Source organism: Panthera onca, chromosome A1 (genome assembly GCF_046562875.1).
Source record: "Panthera onca isolate mPanOnc1 chromosome A1, mPanOnc1 haplotype 2, whole genome shotgun sequence".
NCBI lineage: Eukaryota > Metazoa > Chordata > Mammalia > Carnivora > Felidae > Panthera > Panthera onca.
In genome coordinates, this window is record NC_138339.1 from 42,558,391 (window position 1) to 42,576,606 (window position 18,216).

The window sequence follows — 18,216 nt, forward strand, 5'->3', positions numbered from 1 at the left end:
GGGAAAATGGGTTACAAGCCAGGAGGGTGGTGACAGCTGTCTGGCTTTGGGTCTTACCTCCATCTCGTACCAGCTGGTCGTCTTTGGGCAGGTTTCTTAACCTCTCTGAGTGTCTTCATCCTGTGATAAATGGGGCTAGTGATCGTCTCTACCCTGTAGCGTTGGGAGGATGAAATTGGACCGTGAACAGTACCCAGGACATCACAGGAGGCACTTAATTCAACATAAGGTGCAGTCCTTATATGTGGTTCCCTTGGTGCTAACCAGAGCCCTGTGAGAGGCGTGGTGAGGACTGTGACCCTCAGTTGGCAGACGGGGAGGGCTGAGGCTGAGAAGAACGGAGGGAACCTGCCCAAGGAATAAAGCCAGGACCGGCAGCAGCGTGTGTACTTCCAGGGTGACACCTCTCCTCTTTGCCCTGCCACTTAACCACTACATGTGGCCTGCCTAGGGACATGTCTCTTTAAAGACCTCTGCTCTGAGAGGGTCAACTTCCGGAAAGCAGAACATCTAGCTTGAGAGTTAAAAGATGAGGATTCAGGACCCACCTGTCTAGTGACATCTAAACTTGAAAAGTGTGAAACTTGTGGGGCACCTGGGTGGCTTAGTTAAGTGTCCCACTCTTGATTTCAGCTCGGGCCATGATCGCACAGTTCGTGAGTTTGAGCCCCGCATCGGGCTCTGTGCTGACAGCGTGGAGCCTGCTTGGGATTCTCTCTCTCCCTCTCTCTCTCAGCCCCTACCCTGCTTGCACTCTTTCTCTCTCTCTCTCAAAATAAATAAACTTAAAAAAAAAAAAACTTAAAACGTGTGAAACTTGTTTGGACAAACCAACTAATAAAGACGTTTGTGCGACAGCGGGGGAGAGGCAATGAAGGATGGGTGTGGTCAGTTGGGTTCCCCAGAAAGCAGCCTCCGCAGTGGTCTTTGCAGGATGTTTATTAAGGGGTGCCCACGGGACCAACACCTGGGGCAGGGAAGGGAGTGGGGATGGGTAGAGGGAGAAGCCGAGCTGTGACGGAGCCCCGGCGACGGCCGTGGTGACCCCACCGAGAGTCCTGGAACTGGAATGGCCCTGTGGAGTTGTCCTGGGTTGGGCCAACACGGCCAGGCCTTAACACCTGGCATAGGTCTGTCATGGGTGTAGGCCATCTGGGGAAGGCCGTGACCTTGGGTCAAGGATCTCCCTGCAGCTGTGGGAATCTTCGAGGGACAGCTGTGGGGACCGCACGTCCTTTACTCTTCAGGAAAGGGTCTGCACAGCTCATCACAGCATCGACCACCCCTTGATATGAGGTGTTCATTCGCTGCATGTGATAATGATGGGGTTATATTAGAAAACGCCCGGATGTTTTTAAAGATGTGTAAGGGAGGAGCGAAATGATACGTCTGAAATGTGCTGGTAAATACTTCAGGTAAGGGGCCCCTGGCTGGCTCAGTCTGAAGAGCAGAAGACCCTTGATCTCGGGGTTGTGAGTTCGAGTCCCACATGGGGTGTAGAGATTACTTAAATGAATAAACTTAAAAACAAAACACCATCAAGCTGAAAAGAAAAATGACTTCAGCTAAGGGAAAAAATGCGAAAGAAATGGAAAAGGATGGATGATTGGTTTTCTCGCAAGAGAAAAGTACTCAAAACTGAAAAAAAAAAAAAATGATGGAAAGAAAAACCACTAGATAGGATGTAAGCTAAATTCTCGTTCCGCTTTCAAGTCCTAGGACTCTTTTACTTCTCAAGAAGGTTTTTGGGTTTCCGCCGGCTTGGGGGAATCTCTTTCCACGAGGGTGGGACCATTCTGGTCAGCTGATGCCGGGCTGGGCTACTGGATGCAGCAGGACTTGGATGCTGGTGCGCCCCCTGCTGGACTGGGGTTGCCCCCGGGCTGATTTCCCGCCGCCGCTGCGGACAAGAAAGAGAATACACCGGGTGAGAGGAGGCGCGCGCTTCCCTTTCGCCCTGGTTTAGACCAAGAGTTGCAAACTCGGGGGCTTTCGGAGGCCAACAGGTAACCAACCACACATGCAGAAGGCGAGCCAAGTGTCAGGAGAATCCGAGGAACCAAGGCCGTTTCTCTACACTAAGAAAAAGGGAACCACTATGGTGATGATAAATGACCCACCAACACTCGGCACGCTGTCTGGGAGACAGCAGTGGGTGGTGTCGAGGCGGTGGCAAACCAGAGCGATCCCCTATCCTGTCTAAAGGGGGCATTTGCCACTCAGCTCCAGCTAATCGTTGTCCTGCAGAAAAGCAGACTGGCGTGGCCAAATACTGATATATATATATATATATATATATATATTTTTTTTTTTTTCTTAAAGAAATGTTGGAGATTTGGATGTTCAAAATCGGAAATATCCCAGTTTTAAAACGCGGACAGCAAATTCACGCGAACAGAATGCAGGCCAAACAAAAGACATCTGCAGGCTTCGAGTTTGCACAGAGCTGCCGCTAGCCCAAAAGACAATTTGCAAATGAGAAAAAGATGCCTCGTCCTCCGGACACTTTACTGCCATTTCTGGAAAATTGTAATAACCGTACAAATCTATGATGACTGTCACGTATAGGACACTGGGGCCGTGCAGACAGCACGGCTTGCAAAACGTAAATGGTAGCCCCACATTTGCAGCCACCAGGTTGGAATCACCCCACGATGCCCCGAGCAGAACTGGAGCCGTGACAGTGTCCGCGTTACCAAGGTGGGCAGAGGGGCAGGTGTGCAGAGGAGGGAAGTCAGAGGGGGGCCAGGACTACATGTCATGTCCCACGAGGGAACTGGACCCACACAATCAGTAAAAGAAATGACTGGAGGGAGGGAGAATGTGCTCTCAGTTGGGAAGGGCTGGAGCAAACATCCCACTTGATTCTGGAAGGCAGGGCTGCGGCCGCCAGGTGGAGGCTTCCACAAGGAGAATTGTGGTTCAAGGAAGAGCTTTCTAACACTGATACGGAATGAGGATGTTATGCATGGTAGTGAGCCCTCCATCACCGTGTGTGCAAGAAAGGGCTCGTGCTGGTATAGACACTACTCAAACATCAGACAGTCAGAAATAGGGCCCCTAAAATTCCTTCAAAGGTTTTCTCCCTTGCCCCTGGGTAGGGCTCTATGTCCACAGCCCTGGGATTGGAATCTGTCCTACACTGGTTGGGGGGCAGCCGGAAATCCTTGGTAGAAGGTTCAGTCTTGGGAACTAGGCTCTGCCGCTTACTAACTGTATGATTTGGCCATGGTACTTCATGTCAGCAAGCCTCAGCGCCCCAAAATGCAGAATGAGAGCGATCAGAGGAGGTGGGGACGCCTGGACGGGCCCACACGTATGGGGCCCTGCGACCAGGCTGTGAGTGTTTAGTGGGTGGGGACAGGGCTCCTCGTCTCCCCTGTCCACAAACCTTGCGTGCCTGCCTGCTGCTTCTGCTTCTCCTCCTCCAACGCCTTCATCTTGGCATCGTACTCATCCGCGAGCGCCTTCCACTCCTTGCGGTTGTTGGTGATCCCATCCAGCATGGGAGTGATCTCCTCATGGAAACGGGAGAATTCCTGGAAAAGAGAGAGCCTCTGGCATTGGGGGCGGGGCATGGCCCAGGGTCCAGCCGAGGGGGAGGCACGGCTGAGAATGCCCAGCATGGGAATGAGCTGCCTGGGGCGGTGGGATGCTGATACTGGTGGGGGGAGGGCTGCAGTGCAAGAGCCCGTCCATCCCTCTCCTGCTTAAAACCCTCCTGTGGCAGTCCCCATGTCCTTCACCTGGCTTCCGGACCCCTCCAGATCTGCTGCCCTCTCCTCTTCACCATTTTGAACCCTCTGGGTAAGTAGAGTCCCCTGTTAGAAGCTCCAGAAGCCTCTCTTCCACATTTCATTTCATTGTAATGACTCCCTTTGCCCGTCTCCCCCAGGGGCCGTGAACTTGGAGAGGGCAGGGACAGCGGCGCCTTGTTCACTGGGGTGAAAAGACAGTGTCTGGGGGATAAAGACACCAGAAAACATTTGCTGAATGAAATTGGGATTTGCGGAGGGGATTCTGAAAGTCTCTTAGCTCCAAGAATACAAATAATGCCTTGAGCACACAGTACATTGCAGTTTATGGAGTGCTTTATCTCCATTGATCCCCAGATACTCCTGGGAGGTGGGAAAACGGGATGCATCCCTCTGGGATTTTCAGGTGAGGAAATCAAAGTGCAGGTTGATGGAGTAGATTTGCTCAAGGTGAGAACAGCAAATCCAGGGTCCACCGTGGAGTTCCGGCCAGAGTCGGCTGTGCTCAGAGCTGCCGGGTTTGGATCCAGTTCTGCCACAAACTGTGTGACCGCGGGGCGGTGACCTACAGAGCTCTGCCTCAGCCATCCTCGCAGGGCTGTGATAGCACACGGAGGGCACTCGGCCTCGCCTACCCGGTTTAATAATATTGCTGATGATAGTGGGGAGCACGGCGACTCTACCTTGTTGCTCGGAGCACCCCAATTAGCCATGTTATGACAGAGTGGCCCCTGTCTGCTCTGAGAGCATGTGCCCTTCTCCCTAGTGCAGCAGAAAGAGCCCTAAACCAGGGTCAGGGTCAGGCATCCGGCTCTAGTCCCGGCTCGAGGCCGCCTCCAGTGATGCTGGCCCTGTCATTTCTCATCTCTGACCTCTGCCTCCTCATGTGTAACATGGCCGAAATAAAAATGACTAATGGGCGGTGGGTGGTGGCACAAATAACACAGAGTTGGGAGCATTGGGTTTCCAGGAGGAGGACTTTACCCATGAGCATCGGCTCAAAGAAATTCCAGATTATCTTTTGACAATTGGGCTACTTTGACCTGTCACATTTCCACCAACCAGGGAAGTTAGGAGGGCGTGCATCCCATGGCCTCCCCCCTTTCCTGACTCTGGCCTGGGTACATTACCACTCAAGACCCCCGTTGGACCGTCCTGAGGACCAAATGGCATTGCAGATGAGAAGCTCTTTGTAAACTATCACCCGCTGGTCACCCACCTGCCAGGGTTTATTATTCCTGATGTTGTTGGGAATCCTGGGTTTATCAAGGACACCTTGCTGAGCCTGAGAAAGCAAAGGACCTACCTTGTAGACAAAGGTGCAGACAAAGTCAATGAAGCCGACCTGAAGCTTGGGGAGTTCATCCGCCTTGTTTCTGTCCATCATGGGCTGTCATGGAGGAGAAAGAGTTAACTGTACCCGGCTCCTCTTGGCATGATGCCAGGACCTACTCTACCTAAGAAGCATTCTCTTTTTTTTTTTTTTTTAATTTTTTAATCTTTATTTTTGAGAAAGAGACAGAGTGTGAGTGGGGGAGGAACAGAGAGAGGGAGACACAGAATCTGAAACAGGCTCCAGGCTCTGAGCTCCCAGCACAGAGCCTGATGCGGGGCTCGAACTCACAAACTGTGAGATCATGATCTGAGCTGAAGTCAGCTGCTTAACCAACTGAGCCACCCAGGCGCCCCTACCTATGAAGCATTCTTATTCACAACAAAACAAAGCAAAACAAAACAAAACACCCAACTAAACCTGAACTCATCAAGTTTCCAGATCTGACTAGCAGTTTGCAAGAAATATGGGGATAAAGGAACATATTAAATAACACCATGAGGGTGCAATCAACCAAATCCAGAATGTGGGCAACTACACAACAGAAGACCCACGGTCTTCAACAAATAAATACATGCCACGTATATTTTTTTTTTTTTAATTTTTTTTTTTTTCAACGTTTATTTTATTTTTTGGGACAGAGAGAGACAGAGCATGAACGGGGGAGGGACAGAGAGAGAGGGAGACACAGAATCGGAAACAGGCTCCAGGCTCTGAGCCATCAGCCCAGAGCCTGACGCGGGGCTCGAACTCACGGACCGTGAGATCGTGACCTGGCTGAAGTCGGACGCTTAACCGACTGCGCCACCCAGGCGCCCCAACCACGTATATATTTAAAAAAAAAAAAAAAGAGGAGAAAATTGCTATGTATTGAAAGAGATTCGAGAGACATAACCGGAGGGAATGTGGTCCCTTGACTGGATCCTGATTTGAACAAATCAACCTAATTATTTTTTTCACTCGATCAGGGAAAATAAACAGAGATTGAGGATTGGGTGACCTTAAAGAATTATTACTAATTTTGTGAGCGTAATAATGGTAGTGTGTGTGTGTGTGTGTGTGTGTGTGTGCTTGCATACTGTGTGTGTTTCTTATCTCTCAGAGAGGCAAACTGAAGTATTTAGGGGAGAAGTGATAACATCTGGAATTTACTTTAAAATACTTCAGGCAAAAGATAAGAAAATGCCTGAGCTGGGGGCATAGATAAAACGAGAATGGCTGACTCTCACTAGCAGTTGAACCTGGCTGGTGGGGTCTCTAGGGTTCTTTCACTGGTCTCTCCACATGTGAAAACCTGGGAAAGAAAAAAGAGAGATCCAAACCGGTGGCCCCCTGCTACTCAGGTTGGGACGCTCCCTGCCTGCCCGCCCTGGGGCTTACACAACCCTCACTGCCTGTACCCCCCCCTCAGTCCCTGTCCAAACCTCACGTGGGTGCCCCAGCGTGCCCTCTGCTCTGCCACAGGCTTCCCCCGCCCCCATCTCCATCAACGGCTCTGTCCCCAGAATGTCTCTCCCTCCTACCCCGCCTCTACTTCCTAGCCCCGCCCTCACTTGGCTAACCTCTCATGGGAGGGGGGGGGCGCGCCCATTTCAGGTGGGGAGCCCACCGGCTGTCCCTGCCACGCCTGCTCTCAATGTGGATGGGTGCTCAGCTTGACCAGGTCCTCCCCTTGTACGCTCTGGACTGTTAGAACAGGGCCTGGGGAGGTGGTCCCCTGGACTGTGAGAAATGAAAGGAACTCTGTTTTGGGGTTCACTTGTCAATCTCTACCTGGCTGAGTGAGCCAGCACATTAGAGCAGGGTTCTCAGACTTCAGGAGGGCTTGTCGGTTAGGAGGGCACACATCTGCTGAGCCCACATCCAGAGTTCCTGCTGCGGTAGGTCTAGGATGGGGGCCGGGAATTGGCATCTCTGACATGTTCCCTAGCAACGAGGTTGATGGTGGCCTGGGGACCATGCCTGGACGACCAGTGTATTAGGAAAAGATCATCTCTATGGTAAGATCACACATGTCTGTGTCAGGGGGCCCGTCTGTGTGTCAGGGTGAGATCACACACACCCCACATCAGGCTGACGCCCCATCCCCTACTCACGATGGGGTTCTGCTGCAGCACTGTGCGCTCTAGGTCACCTTGTTCCCAGAATTCGGCAGCAACCAGCAGAGCTACCTGCAACAGACAACCCCCCCAAAAAGTCAAGCCGCAGCCCCCATCCTCCTGCCCCTGCTGCCACCCCTCCTGGGGGCCATTTCCAGCTCAGCAAACGCTTCAACCCCACCCCTGCCTCGCCACCCCCTTTGTTGTCATCACTGGAGAGGGCACTAAAGTGGCTTCCATGTCCTGGCAGAGGAGGAGGAGACAAAGCAGGGCTGCCTCTGGAGCTGGAGTCCAAGCTGCACCGGCTGCTGTCGTGATGCCGGGACTCCCCTCCTCTCAGGTCAGGAGGGCTCCATACCTTACTCTGTACCTCCCAAGGCTTGGTGATGGCTGAGAGATCGCAGGCGGTCATCATCATGGCCCTGGACACAAGGACACCATCCATCAGCCCAGAGCTATTGAAGGCTGGAAGAGCGGGGCACCTGGGTGGCTCAGTTGGCTGGGCGTCCGACTTCGGCTCAGGTCACGATCTCGCGGTCTGTGAGTTCGAGCCCTGCGTCGGGCTCTGTGCCGACAGCTGAGAGCCTGGAACCTGCTTCGGATTCTGTGTCTCCCTCTCTACCCCTTCCCCCTCACCCTGAGGCTGTGTCCCTCCCTGTCTCTGAAAAATGAATAAACCTTAAAAAAAAAAATTAAAAAAAAAAAAAAAAAAGGCTGCAAGCGCTGGTTAATTTTAACAGTCTCTCCTCCCTCTGTGCGGGAGAGTGCTCCCAGGGCTCACCAGGAGTGAGGGGCTCACTTCTGCGAGGCATCTGGAGGGCAGGCTTTGAAGTCAGACGGAGGTTAAAATCCTGCCTCTGTCAATTACCAAGAGTTTGGCATGGGGCAATTAAACCAACCTCTCTAAGCCTCAGTTTCCTTATCTGTAATAATAATGGTACATGAAACGGGGGCAAGGTTAAATGAGATCATGAGATCTCACCTGAGAACATGTGTGTAAATCTTGGCAGAGTGCCTGGACCTGGCATGTGCACGATAGATACTGGCGATTATCATGAACGTATATGGGGTTTTTATGATGTGACACAGACAGTTCTTGGCCTTTGAAAACATCCATTTCATTTAGATCTCAGCACCTCTTCGGAGTTCTGTCTCTCCTGTTTAGGAGAGACCGACGTTTCTCAACCTTTTTCTGGTCATTCTCCACCGTTCACATCAGAGAGCCTTTTCAGACATTTTTTCTGTATTCCCTCCAGCAGGAAATGTTAATACCATGGACACACTGTATATCTGTTTGGAGGGTCACAGATCACTGTAATATCTGAGGTTTTTTTGCTCTTCCACCAAGAACCACTTTTTGCCCTCGGTGGGGTGATGATCACCCCCATTAAAAACGCCCGGCATGCCAAGTGCCACATCAGTCATTTCAAGGAAGCCTTGTCTTAAGAAGTAGAGGGAAGGATTAGAGAAGGAAAGGATTGAAAATTAAACTCTTTGGGACTCCTGGGTGACTCAGTCGGTTAAGCGTCCGACTTCAGCTCAGGTTATGACCTCGCGGTTTGTGCGTTCAAGCCCCGCGTCGGGCTCTGTGCTGATGGCTCAGAGCCTGGAGACTGCTTCGGATTCTGCGTCTCCCCATCTGACTCTCTCTCAAAAAGAAATAAACATTTAGAAAAAGAAGAAGAAAGATAAACTCCTAAAAGAGTTTCACAAGAATAGGAAGAAGGTTAAGACAAATATTATAATCTAGGTAGGCACAATATAAGACAGACAAGGAGGGACACGGACAAAGCATTGGAAGACGGAGGGAATTTGCGAAAGTGTCCCGGAGAATGGGGGCGGAGTGGCATGAATGTCCGGGATGGGCATCCAGGGCCATGTGGGGTGGACATTACATTCCAAGCTGGGAAGTGTAAGCGGTAGCCGATAAGCAATGGAGAGCTATTGAAGGCTGAGGGCCCAGCCGTGGCCTCTTCAGAGCCGTGCTGTAGGCAGGCAGGTTGGCAATACCTGGAGGGTGGAACAGAAAGGAGAGGGTGGGAAGGAAGGAGGGGGGATCTGCCGCAGTGATTCGGGCAGGTGGGCCTGGTCTGCAGCCGTGCCTGCTGGCTGGGAAAGCCACCTTGGCAGGGTCAGCCTGATCTGGTGAGACTCGGTGGGCAGGGGTGCGGGAGAGGGGAGAAGGCTGGCGCCCTTGCTATTTGGACAATTTTACAAGTAACCAGCTATATCTGGCATATTTTACAGAAGCTGGTCTGGGAAGCCTTCAGAATTACTCAAGGAACAATCTGATGCTTGCCAGAGGAGGGGGGCTGACGGAATGGGCAAAAATGGGTGTAGGGGAGTGGGAGATACAGGCTTCCAGTTATGGAGTAAGCTCTGGGGATGAAGGGCAGCATAGGGAGTACGGTCAATGGTATTGTAACAGTGCTGTATGGTGACAGATGGCAGGGACTATAATTGCAGGGAGCAGGGCAGAGGCTATAGACCTGTCAAATCGCTATGTTGTACATCGGACACCAATGCAACAGCGCGTGTCGGCTATACCTCAATAAAGAGCCGTTCATGAAATATTAACAGGTTTAATTACATCTCATTAAGCAAACCCTCCAAAAGTCGTGGAACTCGTTAAGTAATTAAGCTTTCAGAAATGCATACATTCCTTTGAAACCCCTTTATACTTTGGAATAGCTTCAAAATATGCACCCTATGCTTAATATCAAGTGTTGTAGACGTGTTATCATCAAATAAGCCAAGCAAATGCACGTTCGGCCACGCATACGAGAGTCACTGGCTCCTTGTTACCCGTCAGAGGTTAGGTGTCCCGAGAGCACGGGATGTTTATTGTCCCTGGCTGGAGAGATCATGTGAATATCACTCCCACAGTTGGGGAAACATAACCTAAGTGTTTTACAGACAGAGACTGTGTGCCTGGGAATGGGGGAGCAGGGGCGGGGGGGGGGGGGTGACTGAGGCCACCTGAGCGCCAGAGAAGCAAATCCAAAGCCTTGTGCCCTAAAGACAAGGCACTGTATTCACTTCAGCACCACCTCCTTAGGTGCTGTGGGGCCAAGGTGCCGCGCTAGGTTTTGGGCATCCAGAGAGGCTGGCAGAGAGCTCACAGTCACTCAGAGAAAAGATAGTAAAAAACCGTCATCACAATATGCTAAGTGAGATGGCAGAAAGAAGTACAAGGTGGAAGAGGAAAAAAAAAATATCCAAAGGTGAGTGCAACTGGCCTAGCTCAGGGGGCATGCAAGATGGTGGAGCGGGGCCCTGAGGGGTGCATAGGAGTTCTCTAAGAGAGGGAACAGTGAGCAGCGATGTGGTGGAGAGTATGCGAGATCGCCACAGGGCAGGGTGTCCTGCAGGAGGTAGTTCCCTGCTCCCCAGAAGGTAGGAAGCCTCCATCTATCCACCCTGTACTGGTATGCAGGGGCCAGGCGGGGGCTGGTTCACAGGGTCCCTGCTCTCAGAGACCTTACAGACAAGTTGGGGAGTCACACATTCGCCACACAAACGAATGTAAACGTGTAAACAAACAGGTGCTCTGAAAGAAAGGAATTCTATTCTAGGAGAATAGGTCTGAAAAGGCAGGGAGAGCTTCCTCAAGGAAGTGACCGGAGAGCCGATGTCTGTAGGCAGCGTAGCCGCGAATCTGGCAAAGAAGCAGGTGCGGAAACACATTCCAGGTGGAGAGAGCAGCCAGTGCAAAGGCCCTGGTGGAAGGAAGCCGGGCACATTCAAAGAGCTAGAAGGTGGGAGGAAAGAAGCAGCAGGAAAGAGGGTAAGATGAGGCCCAAGAGACAGCAAGGGTGGGACCGCAGATCCTGGGCCTTGGCGAGGGACCCTCTTCATGCCTACAGCAACAGGAAAAGCCGCTAAAGAGTTTGAACAGAAGGGTGAAGCAATCAGATTTGCATTTTACAGGGATCGCTGTGGCGTTAGTGTGGAGGGGACGGGGACATGGCAGGGAGCCCAGCCAGGAAAGCCTACAGGACCAGGGCCAGAAACAGAGGTGGCAATAAAAGGAAGTGCCCAGATAAGGCATTTAAGAAGTAAACTGGACAGGGTGTGGGGATAGATGAGACATGCAAAGTCCGGAAGAGGGAGGTGTCAGGATGGGGGAGAGCAAAAGACAGCGAGGCTACCACGCAGAGAAGAGAGCACAAGTAAGTCACGAAAGCTTTGTGTATGGAGACACGTGGGCCTCAGCCTCTGGGTAAGCGAGAGGCCTCAGGAGGAGGGGGGCGTCGAGTTGGCGGGAGAGCGGTCTATAAAAAGCCACGTGGGGCTGTGGAATCAGAGCAACTCGATCTCAGCTCTTCTCGACTTAATGTCTTTGAGCGTCTGTCTGTTCCCGTGTAAGGGGAGATAAATCGTATTAGATGGGACCATGAAATTCTGACTTTGTGGGTCAAACACGATCAAAAGGCAGCGATTTCACACGGTTCAAGGGCATATATTCACCCTGGGGGGACTGTGGCCATCACATAAGATGATTCTGTCAAGTGCACACATTGGCCTCATCTTCATTAGCATCAGCTTGATCACATTAACCGTTTTGTTTGGGGTTGCGCAGGTGTGTGGGGCAGGCTGATGGAAAGAAGCCGAGCTCTTGCTCACCGGGTCCATCCTCCAGGCAAAAATGTCCCTTCGGCTCCTCTGTGCGGCCCAGTGGCACTTGTCCCTGACCCTGGCTGCCCCTGCCCTGGAAAGCATCCCAGCCCACCCAGCCCAGGTGTTCAGACGCTCCTGGAATTGCACCTGGCCTGGAGGGTGTGGCCTGCGGGGGAGCCCCTAAGGAAGCCTGGGAAAGCTGTGGGTGTGCAGGAGAGGGGGAGGTGGCAGGCTCCAGCCCTCGACCCTCCAGTAACGCTCGTGGGACACGAGGTAAGTCACGCAGTCTCCCAGGTCCTCACTCTCTCATCTGTAAAACACTAGCCGGAGAGCCGGCTTGTAAATGATTTCCGTTTTGCAGACCACGTGGGCTCTATTTCAACTACTCAGCTCTGGCATAGTGATGCAAATGCAGCCATAGGTAAGTAAAGGCAGAGTGCCTAGGGCCCAGGATACTTTAGGGGCCCATGAAAATGTTTGAATTTTAATTCCTTTTACTTAAAAAAAATTTTTTTTAATGTTTACTTATTTTTTGAGAGAGAGAGAGAGACCGACAGACAGACAGGAGCGGGGGAGGGGCAGAGAGAGGGAGACGCAGAATCTGAAACAGGCTTCAGGCTCTGAGCTGTCAGGACAGAGCCTGACACGGGGCCCGAACTCATGAACCAGGGGATCATGACCTGAGCCGAAGTAGGACCCCCCAACCGACTGAGCCACCCAGGTGCCCGGAGTTTTCATTTCTCTTAAAGCCAGAAGAAAAAAAAAAAATAAATACAATAATGCTGAATATGTAAGAGTGAATTCAACCTGCATTATGTGTCTTTATACCAACACAGTCCTAAAATATCATTTTTTAAAAACTTATTTAAAATTTTTTAAACGTTTATTTTTTGGGGGAGGGGGCAGAGAAAGGGAGACAGAATCTGAAGCAGGCTCCAGGCTCTGCGCTGTCAGCACAGAGCCCAACCTGGGGCTCAAACTCCTGGACCATGAGATCACGACCTGAGTTAAAGTTGGACACTTAACCGACGGAGCCACCCAGGCGCCCCTTAAAAACTTATTTTAATGGTGGAAAAAGCCACGGAGGCAACAGTGCCTAGGACCCACCGAAGTCATTATGTGGCCCTCTGTGGAAAAAGCAAGTGTTATTTATGGTTTCTGAAATTTGAACTCCTTACACTTTTTATCTGTCAGGAAATAGTCTTCTTCTTTTGATTCGTTCCCCCCACATATTTAAACACGTACGAGGCCCTTTAGCTCACGAGGGGAATGAAAACAGGCGGGCAGCTCTCACACCCCAGCACTAGAGAGGACCCCGAAGCCCTCCCAACTCATGGTTTGGTCAGGCTGCGAGGAGTGAAACCGGAAATTCGGGGGAGAGGGAAAGACTTTCATGAAGAACGGGCGGTCGTGCCCTCAGTCTGGAGTCACTTTAACACCTCGGCCCAAAGTAAACCTACCCAAGTAGGGTGGCCTCAGAACTAGCTGTGCAGCTAGAGGAAGTCAGTTGGTTTAGGATGTGTCAAGGGGTTAGGTGTGGACCTCAGACTAGAGGGGGCGGGAGCATAGGAGCCCTCCAAGGTAATCAAGGCACTTGGGGGTTGGGGGAGCATTGAGTTTTTTCCTCACCACAAACAATTCTGACACCAACTTCGTGTCCCACAGTTCAATCCTGACGTGAACTGTCAGACTCCAGGCGGTTAAGGGCTCAGTCCCCACAAGACTGCCCTCACTTCAGAAGTCAGTCACAAGTATCACGTCCCCAAGTTACCTCGCACGCTTCTGTCCAACGAGGGTACAAAGTCGGGGGCTCCCACAAACACCGCCTTCAGATTCAAAAATTTGCTGGGACAGCTCACAAAATTCAGGGAAACTCTTATATTTACCAGTTCATGATGAAGGATACACTTCCGGTATAGCCAATGGAAAAGAGGCCTGGGAGAAGGTATGGGGTGGGGGTGGGGCGCATGCAAAGTTTCCACACCCTCTTCAGACTTGTCACCCTCCCAGCACCTCCATGTGTTCAGCAACCCTGTAGCTCTTTGCGTTCTTTTGTCCAGAGGTTTCTGCGGAGGTTTTTATCCTATAAGCACTGGCCATCGGTGACTAACTCAATCTCCAGTCTCTCTGTTCTCCCCAGAGACTGGGGGTGGGGCTGAAAGTTCCAAGCTTCTATTCATGGCTTGGTCTTTCTGGTGATCAGCCCCCATCTTGAAGCCCTCCAGATCCCACCCAGAGTCACCTCATTAGAACAAAAGACGCTCCTATCGCTCTTACCACTTGGAGAATTCCAAGGATTTTAGAGCTCTGTGTCGGGGAACTGGGTACAAAGACAAGTACATACATCTTATCAAACCACAGTAAGCTCCCAACACCACTGCATGCTGTGAGCAGAACAGCACAGCACTCCATGCCCCAGCTCAGCCCCCATGATAATCCATAAGCGAGGGTTATGAGGTAGGGTCCTTCACGCTCTTTGAGCAGATGAGGAAACTGAGCCACAGAGAGGCGAAGTTACCTGTTCAAAGTCACACTAAGCAATGAGTGAGAGAGCTGAGACTTGAACCCTGGTGCCGAAGCCCTTCGTGTAACAGCCACACTCTACCCAGGTATGAAGCTCTAATTATATGTCATGTATGGACCCCAAGTCTGCTTCAGAGCTGTGGCTTTTGGTCAGGGACTATTTTTGTCCCTAGGGGTTATTTGGCAACGTTCGGAGATATTTTTGTGTATCGCAGCTAAAGAGGAGGTTGCCATGGGCATCTAGTAGAGAGAGATCAGGGATGCTGTTAAACATCCCACAATGCACAGCTCTTTGCGACACAGAGTTGTCTTCAGACGTCAATAGTGTTCATAACTAACCGTAAGGTTGAGAAACCCTGCTTTACAAGTCTTCAAACATTCTACTCGGTGCCTACCTGAAGGATTTTGAAAACTGCTTACTTTCTTACGCGTTTTTAAGTTGATGACTATTTCATCATGAGCTTAAATATTTGCAAAGGGTCTAATTTGCAGCACATTGTAAATATTGGCATTTTAGAATGAAATTGTTACATCATTCTTTAAATACAGAGGAATCTAAAGGGCCTCGTAGTTTCGTATCAACCATCAACCCATGATCCACTTAAAAATACACAAACAATGGCACACCTGGGTGGCTCAGTCAGTTAAGCATCTGACTTTAGCTCAGATCGTGATCTCTTAGTTCATGAGTTAGAGCCCTGTGTCAGGCTCTGTGCTGACCGCTCAGAGCCTGGAGCTGCTTCAGATCCTGTGTGTCTCTCTCTCTCTCTGCCCCCCCCTCTCAAAAATAAATAATAAAACATTAAAAAAATTTTTTTAAAAATACACGAACAAGCTTTTCTTTAAGAGTCTGGGGTTTTACATCTTTCCTTTTCACCATAAGCTTGTATTTCCCCTTGACTGCACTCACAGATTTTATCCTAATATTTTATGCATGTGTGTATATGTACATGTGTGTATATGCAAGTATATATGTGTCTGCATGTATATGTGTATATATGCATACCAATGAAAGACTCTCAAGCATGTAAATACACGAAGTCTTTCACGGACCACCATTTCATACTTAATCTGCAACCAAATGTGCCCATTAATTGGAATGATATCACTGGAGATATTTTCTTTGACCATAGGCCTTCAAGTATCAAAACCTTTTTAAAATCTATTGTATTACACAACTAATCAATACAACAAAACATATTACCTGGCCTTAGAAATAATTATTAAATGCTCGAAGTAAATTTTTTTGGGAATTCATCTCTTAATGAGACGGGATGGGGCTATTTTTGGAACATCAGTTAATGAATGTTTCTTATTGCCAGACTAAGATAGGACTTAGCATGTGTTTTATGCCAATTTTTTTAATTTTTATAGACGCAAGTAATCAGAAGCCGTGGGACTGGAAGTTTTGTTACAGTGATGTCACCCAATTCTTTCAGATCAACTGTGAAAAAAAGTATACTGTGATCATTATTCTGAATGATCTATCAGCTGACAATTCAATTCGGTTCTCCTTCAGTTTTGTTTGAAGCAAACCTTAGAATCATTCACTTCGTCAATTTCTGGGAAGCATGCCATTAAGATTTCACAAAGGCTCCTCGTTATGACTATTAATCACACCGCTGGCACTTTCTCTGAGGCATTCTGGTTAAGCCAAGATACTCAGAATGGGTGAGGTCAATTAAAACATTATTAATTTAAATGTATCTTCCAGGGGCACCTGGGTGGCTGAGTCAGTTAAACATCTGACTTTGGCTCAGGTCATGATCTCGCGGTTCGTGAGTTCAAGCCCTGCGTCGGGCTCTGTGCTGACGGCTCCAAGCCTAGAGCCTGCTTCAGATTCTGTGTCTCCCTCTCTCTCTGCTCTTCCCCCGCTCATGCTCTGTCTCTCTCCCCTTCAAAAATCAATAAACTTAAAAAAAATAAACAAATAAATATATCTTCCAGTGTTATATTTTTTATAAAGTGCTTTTATCCTATAACAAGTTTTTTTAAACTTTTTAAATGTTTTTTTTTTAATTTTTAATGTTTATTTATTTTTGAGAGAGACAGACAGAGAGACAGAGCATGAGCAAGGGAGGGCATAGAGAGAGAACCCAGAGCAGGCTCCAGGCTCTGAGCTGCCAGCACAGAGCCGGATGCGGGGCTCAAACTGACAAACCGCGAGATTATGACCTGAGCCGGAGTCGGACGCTTAACCGACTGAGCCACTCAGGTGCCCCTTTAATGTTTATTTTTGAGAGAGAGACAGAGTACAAATGGGGAAGGACAGAGAGAGAGAGACACACAGAATCTGAAGCAGGCTCCAGGCTCTGAGCGATCAGCACGGAGCCCAATGCAGGGCTTGAACCCACAAACCATGAGATCATATCCTGAGCTGAAGTCGGATGCTTAACTGACTGAGCCACCCAAGTGCCCCCCATCCTATAACAGGTCTTAACTGTTCTCCTCAAAACTTAGAAGCTGCAGATTTGACTCATTGAACTTAAGGAAATGTTTGCCACATAACATAATTGGAAATGCCCGTCAGTTACTGTCCACTAAAGCAAGCAGATCAGACTTGTTTTTGTTAGAAAGAATCTGATTTGCTTTTCCAACCCGAATACGCATGACTTTATTTTGTAAAGAGGGAGAAGAGTAAGAGAACTGACAGTGTTTCACCTCCGGGGCTTTCTTAGGAAGATAATATTAAGAAAGAGAGTGCTGACTCCCTTGAGGCCATCAGAGCCCCTGTAATTCTTGGAAGGCTTTGGGCTGGGAGTGAGGGTAGGAGTGGTTCATGTACCTCAGTTTGAAGACTTCCAATTAAAACTACCTTGGCTTTTGCAATCAGTGAAGTCCTGTCTCTGGCCTTTTTTTTTGTTTTGAAGGGAGAGAGGGAGAGGATGAGTTGGGGAGATGGGCTGAGGGGGAGACAGGGAGAGAGAGAGAGAGAGAGAGAGAGAGAGAGAGAGAGAATCTTAAGCAGGATCCATACCCAGCGTGGAGCCCAACAAAGAACTCCATCCCATGACCCTGGGATCATGCCCTGAGCTGAAATCAAGAGTTAACCGACTGAGCCACCCAGGTACCACCCCCTTCTGAAAATATTATTATTATAATTTTTAATGTTTATTTATTTTTGAGAGAAAGGGGGACGGGCAGCGAGAGGGGGACAGAGGATCTGAAGCAGGCTCTGCGTTGACAGCAGAGAGCCCGACTTGGGGCTCGAACTCACAAACCGTGAGATCGTGACCTGAGCTGAAGTCAGACACTTAACCGACTGAGCCACCCAGGCACCCCACCACCCCCTTTAAAACAAAATTAAATATTGGGTCTTGGAAACCCTCCCTATCATTCTTGGTAACGTCTGTATGACATCCCATTTGTATAAAAGTACTGTCACGTGGTTAACCCGTTCCCCCATCAGTGGTTATTTGTTTCCAGTCTTCTCCATGATTAAAAATAGTGCTGCAGTGAGGAGCTGTGTACAAAGGCACACACGGCTGGCACACGTGTGGGAGACTGTCTGGAGGGTGTAACCCTGCACGTGGACTTGCTGGGCCAGAGGCTGAGCATTTACACATTGACAGGAAGTGCCCTCCACAGAGGCTGCCTCTGTTTACGCTCCCACCAGGGAATCGGACTGCCCGGTGCCTCTCACTCGGTCCAGCACGGTGTGCTAGCAGACGTTTTCATTCTTTGCCAGTAGGAAGGGTGAAAAATTATAGGTCGCTGTGGTTTTATTTTGCATGTCTCTGATTAGGAGTAAGGTCATCACCTTTTCATGTTTATTTCCCTCTGTAATTCCTTTGCTGGGAAATGTCTCGGGAAAGCGAGCCTTGTGCCCACTTTTCTAATGGATTAGTCTTTTTCTTGAATCGTATGAACACTGTGTTTCCTAAGG

General features: G+C 49.7%; 1 protein-coding gene across 2 annotated transcripts in view; it reads right to left on the reverse strand.

Moving 5' to 3' along the window:
- Positions 1–921: 921 nt before the first annotated feature.
- PDE6A (phosphodiesterase 6A) overlaps positions 922–18,216 on the reverse strand; it is a 63,636-nt gene continuing 46,341 nt past the window's right edge. For both annotated transcript variants that reach the window (XM_060634676.3, XM_060634675.3), the window contains 5 exons: positions 7,546–7,609; positions 7,185–7,259; positions 5,062–5,145; positions 3,392–3,539; positions 922–1,900 (listed from right to left, as the gene is read on the reverse strand). In XM_060634676.3, coding sequence (XP_060490659.3) covers positions 1,821–1,900; positions 3,392–3,539; positions 5,062–5,145; positions 7,185–7,259; positions 7,546–7,609 — 451 coding nt within the window. In that variant the 3' untranslated portion in view covers positions 922–1,820. The remainder of the gene's footprint in view (positions 1,901–3,391; positions 3,540–5,061; positions 5,146–7,184; positions 7,260–7,545; positions 7,610–18,216) is intronic.